General features: G+C 52.7%; 4 protein-coding genes and 1 pseudogene across 4 annotated transcripts, besides 6 other annotated features; 1 reads left to right on the top strand and 4 right to left on the bottom strand.

Annotated features, from left to right (window-relative positions):
* Positions 1-19: a microsatellite.
* Positions 20-26: 7 nt separating this feature from the next.
* Positions 27-78: a sequence feature (A-rich).
* Positions 79-84: 6 nt separating this feature from the next.
* Positions 85-687, bottom strand: Tco025E_08305 (protein kinase; the record flags this gene model as incomplete). The annotated part of the gene is made up of 1 exon (XM_029375159.1): positions 85-687. The coding sequence occupies one exon, from the start codon at positions 685-687 to the stop codon at positions 85-87; it is 603 nt and encodes a 200-aa protein (XP_029224779.1).
* A 56-nt stretch (positions 688-743) lies between these two features.
* Tco025E_08306 (uncharacterized protein) lies at positions 744-1,094 on the top strand (the record flags this gene model as incomplete). The annotated part of the gene is made up of 1 exon (XM_029375160.1): positions 744-1,094. One exon carries the CDS (start codon positions 744-746, stop codon positions 1,092-1,094), a length of 351 nt encoding a protein of 116 aa, XP_029224780.1.
* Positions 1,095-1,174: 80 nt separating this feature from the next.
* Positions 1,175-1,194: a microsatellite.
* An 88-nt stretch (positions 1,195-1,282) lies between these two features.
* Positions 1,283-1,309: a sequence feature (A-rich).
* Positions 1,310-1,321: 12 nt separating this feature from the next.
* On the bottom strand, positions 1,322-3,055 carry Tco025E_08307 (ATP-dependent zinc metallopeptidase-like protein; the record flags this gene model as incomplete). The annotated part of the gene is made up of 1 exon (XM_029375161.1): positions 1,322-3,055. The coding sequence occupies one exon, from the start codon at positions 3,053-3,055 to the stop codon at positions 1,322-1,324; it is 1,734 nt and encodes a 577-aa protein (XP_029224781.1).
* A 15-nt stretch (positions 3,056-3,070) lies between these two features.
* Positions 3,071-3,118: a microsatellite.
* A 199-nt stretch (positions 3,119-3,317) lies between these two features.
* On the bottom strand, positions 3,318-4,082 carry Tco025E_08308 (uncharacterized protein; the record flags this gene model as incomplete). The annotated part of the gene is made up of 1 exon (XM_029375162.1): positions 3,318-4,082. One exon carries the CDS (start codon positions 4,080-4,082, stop codon positions 3,318-3,320), a length of 765 nt encoding a protein of 254 aa, XP_029224782.1.
* A 319-nt stretch (positions 4,083-4,401) lies between these two features.
* On the bottom strand, positions 4,402-5,013 carry Tco025E_08309 (ELMO domain-containing protein 2; annotated as a pseudogene).
* Positions 5,014-5,251: 238 nt separating this feature from the next.
* Positions 5,252-5,294: a microsatellite.
* Positions 5,295-5,658: the final 364 nt, after the last annotated feature.

Consider the following 5,658-nt stretch of genomic DNA (forward strand, 5'->3'; position numbering starts at 1 on the left):
CACACACACACACACACACGGAGAGGAAGAAGATAAAGAGAAAGAAGGAAAAGGTAAAAAAAAAACGCAAAAAAAAAATTGGTATCAAGGGGACACGATACATAACTCCCGCTGGGCACTAGTGACATTGTATTGGGAAAACCACATGTGCTTCAGAAGCGAGCGAGCACTGGGCCGCTGAGCGGGATCCCAGCGAAGCATGGCACTTAGGACGTGGTAAAAGCCTTGGCTAATACGTGGTAAACGCACAGGTTGGCGTCCAGCTCGCATTGCAGTCTCCAGGAGCGACAAAAATTCCCAAAAATTCCCGCAAGATGCCTCAGCAAATGGGTGTCTGCCGCTTACACATTCGTGCAACGTCACACCGAGGGCCCATATATCGCTGCTTGGGTTTGAAGCCAACTGCCGGTCCTTCAACACCTCCACGGCGGCGTACAAGAAGGTGCCGCTAAAGTAGTCTACCGCCGCATCCACAGGTATCGCACTGGATAAATCACCAAGCTTCAATTCCCCCGTAGCACGCAAAAAAATGTTGGAGGGGCTGAGGTCAGCGTGCACCATGCCAATCCTGTCATGAAGGTCCACCAGAGCATGCAGTGTTAGAAAGGCTATGGCCTTTGTTTGGGCCTCCGTCAGATGGCCGCGGCTGTGACGACCGTGCATCATGTCACTGAGGGTGTAGTCCATCAACTCGGTTAAAAAAACAGCAGTGTATCACGCTTGGGGTCAACGCAAATATCGTAATGATGCAGAATAAACGCCGAATTCAGGCGCTGTATCGCTGTCACGTTGCGCAATGTGGCACGGGGTTCAATGCACTCCTCCTCCTTGAGTCCAAGCCAGACGTCTCCTTTTCCCCAATGCACACGGTAAAAACGGCTGTGTTTCCCGCGTCGCACCAGCACGCGCTCTGCCCAATTATCCTCAAAAATCGCAGCCACCGTTGGACTCCCAATGACGTCGGCATCGTCTGTGCCCATCGCGCCCTCCCATTGCTTTGGGCGAACACACTACACCACCTTCACCGCCGCGAAGCAAGAGGCAAGAAGTCACAACAACAGCAGCAAGAACGAAGGTGGACAAGTGCGAACTAGCCGAGCCCCGCGAAGAGTGCAAAGAATGTTGCAAAACGAAAAAAAAGTATAACTTTGACGTTGAAAAGAATAAGAAAAAAGGGGGGTGGGGGGGGGGGGGAAAAAAAACAAAGCCGAAAAGGTACTCCCTCTCAAAACCGCACACACATACAGCTATCCTAACAAGAAGAAAACTAACGCACAAGCCTAAAATAAAAATAAAAACTAAAAAAAAAGCATAGCACACCTCACCCAGGAGCGCACCGCGCCTTTGTTCCATGTTCCTCTGATTTTTGCATAAATGCGGTGAGTGCCTCCTCAGCATCCAGGGAAAGGCGTGCTGCGCCACGGGGTCCAAGGCGGGCCTCCAAGTCCTCCATCAGCAACTCCTTCTTGGTGAAAAGTGCCTCGGCCAGCTGATGCAGAAGCTCCTTATGCTCCGCTATTAAACCCTCAGTGTAGTGATGGGCCGTCCCAACCAATCGTGCCGCCTCTTCTTCAGCAATGGCCTGAACCTTCTCCGAGTGCCTCTGGTACATTCTCCCCTCTTCTAACCGCTGTGGTTCATATGCAAGGAGACCGACATGGCACGACATGCCAAAAGCCAAAAACGCTTGTATTGCCATCCTTGTGGCACTTTGAAAGTCGTCTTGGGCACCAGTTGTGAGCTCGGCGTACTGGGTGACTTCCGCAAGGCGGCCTGCGAGCATAACGCAAATGTCTGTGAAGAGCGACACGTCGGTGGGCATATCAAAGATTTCCTTCCCAACCTGCTGCGTGAAACCCGCGGCTGGGCCTCTCGGTGTAATGGACACCTTAATGACATCTGACTGTCTTGGAAGGAGCCAAGCCACTAGCGTGTGTCCACTCTCGTGCAGTGCAACACGACGGGCCGCCGCCTCCGACATTCGACTACGGTGTTTTTTGCCCACGAGGACGTCGTCAATGGCGGGGAGAAGAGATTGTTCGGTAACTTCCTCATGCCCCTGCACAGCCGCCGCGAGAGCCGCTTCATTGACGATGGTGGATATCGTGGCAGGTGATACGCCAGGCGTAAGGCGGGCGAGTCGCTTGGCTTTAGAAGTCGCATCGGAGGTAACAACGCGATTGAGATAATGCGTAAAGAGATCCTCCCTCGCCTGCTGATCCGGCATTGGAACCTCTATCTTGCGGTCAAAGCGACCTTCGCGCAGGAGGGCCTTGTCGAGGTTATCCGGAAAATTAGTGGCGGCAAATACGACGACAGCCTCGTTTGCCTGAAGGCCGTCGAGCTCCGCAAGCAGCTGGTTCACTGTGCGATTCTCTTCAGAACTCAGCCCCAGCGTTCCCTGGCCATTGCTGCGTGATCCCACCGCATCAATCTCATCCACAAAGATCACAGAAGGCGCCTCACGTTTCGCAGCTGCAAACAATTCTCGCACCCGCTTCGGGCCCGATCCGGCATACACTTCAATAAAGTCCGCTCCACTACAGGTTAAAAAAGGCACACCCGCCTCCCCTGCGACAGCCTTCGCCAAGAGTGTCTTCCCCGTCCCTGGTTGTCCGGTGAGGATGCATCCCTTCGGCAGTCTGCCGCCCAGCCTTGTAAAGCGCTCTGGTGTTTTGAGGAATCTCACGTACTGTTGTACCTCCTCCAGCGCCTCTGGTACCCCGATGACATCCTTAAACTTTGTGTCCCTAACCTCCAGACGAAAATTTTTGTCGCCCAAAGGGTCCATTTGTTTCTGCACCATTTCCATCACATTTTTCATGAACTGCCCAGGTTTCGCGCCGGATGCAGCAGAAGCCACCCTTGTGCGGCGCCGCATGAGGAAATACAAGACGGCTGCAAAGGGTAACGCCGTAAAAATAGCGCCGCCTACTGCCTGAGAAACTGTGGGGTCCACATTCTTTGTTGGGCGCCGCAGTTGTGCGTCGTAGAACCCCCGATAGAAGGAAATCGACTTGGAGGCGTTCTCCTCTCGCGATAACGGGTCCACCATATGAAAAACGATACGTGTATGTACGCAGATACTATGTATGTATATATATATATATGTATGTATACGCTAACAGTATTTGTTCTTGTGGAAAAACTTAGAAGCAGCAGTAGCACGTAACACATACAGAGGTGATGGTGGCGAATAAAAGCAGAGAAAGAAAAAAAAAAGGAAAACGAGTGCGTTGTCCGTAGGAGCTACAGAATGGCTACTGGCACTCTGAAAAGGCGAGGAGAACATAAACAAAAAAAAAAAGAGGAAGCAATCACAATGTCATCCGTGCCGCAGATGTGAAGAGTAACGGAGGCGCAATCGAGAAATCCATTTCTCCGATTACCCGCACGACGCAATTTGGCAACTGGAGTTTCTGCAACCTCCTTCGCACGACGTCAAACGCGGGCATCACGAGGGCCTCGCGGGTGTGTGGAGAGATGGCACGAAAGCCAACCTGCACCACGGCTGCCCGCACCACTAGAGCATCGGGAAGGATAAAGACGCATGGGTCCGGTGTACTCTCTGAGTCCAGGTACGACACGAGAAACCACGCGGTGACAGGTCTCCAAGTGAGCAGGACGTGGTCTGCTAAGTGTGGCGGAGCCAGCGCACAAAGGCGCTCCAAGTGCTGGCGCGCCCTGCGTTCCCGATCGGAATCAGAGACATCATCGTCTGGCAAGCCGCCGTCGCGGAACACGGGGAACGTTGGCGAGACGCCCTGGAGGCGCACTGGTGGCAATCCGTCAAGTAGCGCCACAGCATCCAACCAGGGCAAGTCAGCGTCCAGGCGGAAAAAACTGTCGGGTGTGGAAAACCGCAGTGGAAGCAGTCGTAGCTGTGCGGGAACAACCGTGAGTGTCAGTTCTTCGTCATGACACGAGACCCCTGTGATGCAGCCGCCGGCCAATATGCCCCGTCCGGAGGCTTCAGGAACAAAAACTGTACACCCCCCCACGCGTGAATGCGCGCCGAAGGAAAGGAGCGAACACTGCCGCACCGCCGCCTCGAGAACGTCGCTCAAGGAAACTGCCGTCATGGCTCCTCGCAAAACCCGCAAACCACCCACCCACGCACACCGCTTCTCCCTGCAAGGGAGCGCGCTTAAGTGCATGTGATTTAAGTGAGAAAAATTGGTCCGATGGTACCGCGCCATCCATGTTATATATATGCATATGCATATATACGCAGAAAGCAAAAAAAAAAAAAGACACGAAGTAGAGGCCAATGACGCAGGTGGTAGAAACGATAGCACGCTCCCTCGCAGCTCTACCACCAGCACCAGCCGTATAAAATCACGGCAGCTACCACAAGTACTACAAACTGAATGTAAGCATGCATTAATTTCACGTGCAAAATTTCCTCCAGCGAGAACGACGCGTTAAATACTAGCCCTTTCCTCCAAGTAGCAGTCAACCAACAGAGCGTTGAAGAGCATGATACCCATTGACGAGGCCCGCCAGGCACTTCGGAGTCGCCGCATGAATGCACAGTACACCTCGCTATAAGCTCCTTGGTGGCGTCTTCGGGGTAGTCGTGACAAGTCTAGAACGATAATTTTTCTCGCACCGGGGAGAATGTGCAACTCTGTGGAATTCTCCCCACCAGGCAGCTGACCCTTCTACCAAACCGCAACAACAAGATGAGACACATAGTCACCTTAATACCCGCGGTTGCAACCAAAAAGTTTGGTGTGTGGAGGGCTGCGGCCCATTCGCGTAGACACTTCTACGTCAAGTACACAAAAGCTGCAGAAGCGAAAGCAACCAGTCATTGCCAACAAGCACGGGTGCCTCTTGATGCAAAAACCGCCGGTGTTGGGTCCAAAGTTCCAATAGTAGGCGGGTGTGTGACGCACTTGAGGCGTCCTACGGCACGACACACCAATCACGTAGCGATTTCGACGCCTGCCGCTCCCTCTTGCCCAGACCAGGATGCAAGTGTTTCGTCCGTGCGACAGTTAGCAAGTCGAAAAAGGACGTCCTCAATGTCGTTCAATTAGCGTCGACAAAATCCCGTAAGGTACGCTTCACGTCTCCCCTTACACAATGCTGCAGCAGCAACGAGGCCTTTTCCCCGTCGGGCCGAGGGCGCTAGGACGCCCCCCACCGGTTCCGCGCGTGCCTTCCGGCGTCGCTGCATATTCACGTGGTACGCATTGTGACCTCATAAACAGGGAAAAATTGGGGGGCAGAATAGGCACCCCCTAAAAAAAGAGAAGAAAGGATAACAAAACAAGAACAAAGTAAAAGTGAGGTGGCAGAGAAAACAGAGTTCAGTGCACGGCAAAGGGGCCAAGCGCTAACTGCAGCTGTAGAGGCCTGCCCACGGGGGGCGACAAACAAACAAAAAAAATCGCCTTAGATTTCTGTTACTTCATCCTTCCTGTTACCTGTCTTATGTGTTCTTGGTGTTGCCTGTATTTTACTGTTACCTCCTCTTTCCTTCCCCAATCTCTCATTCTTTATCTTCCATGGCATTTCATCAGTTAGCAGCACAGGCAAGCACCATACCACTCAATAAAGCGAATTCCTTATCCTACTTTCCTTACCCGTCCCCGTTTCCCTTCTTCACATTTGCGTTGCTTCATTTTCCAAGAAGAGAGTCTTTACAAA

This window comes from Trypanosoma conorhini (assembly GCF_003719485.1).
Source record: "Trypanosoma conorhini strain 025E chromosome Unknown Tco_14.4_contig_00748, whole genome shotgun sequence".
Taxonomy (NCBI): domain Eukaryota; phylum Euglenozoa; class Kinetoplastea; order Trypanosomatida; family Trypanosomatidae; genus Trypanosoma; species Trypanosoma conorhini.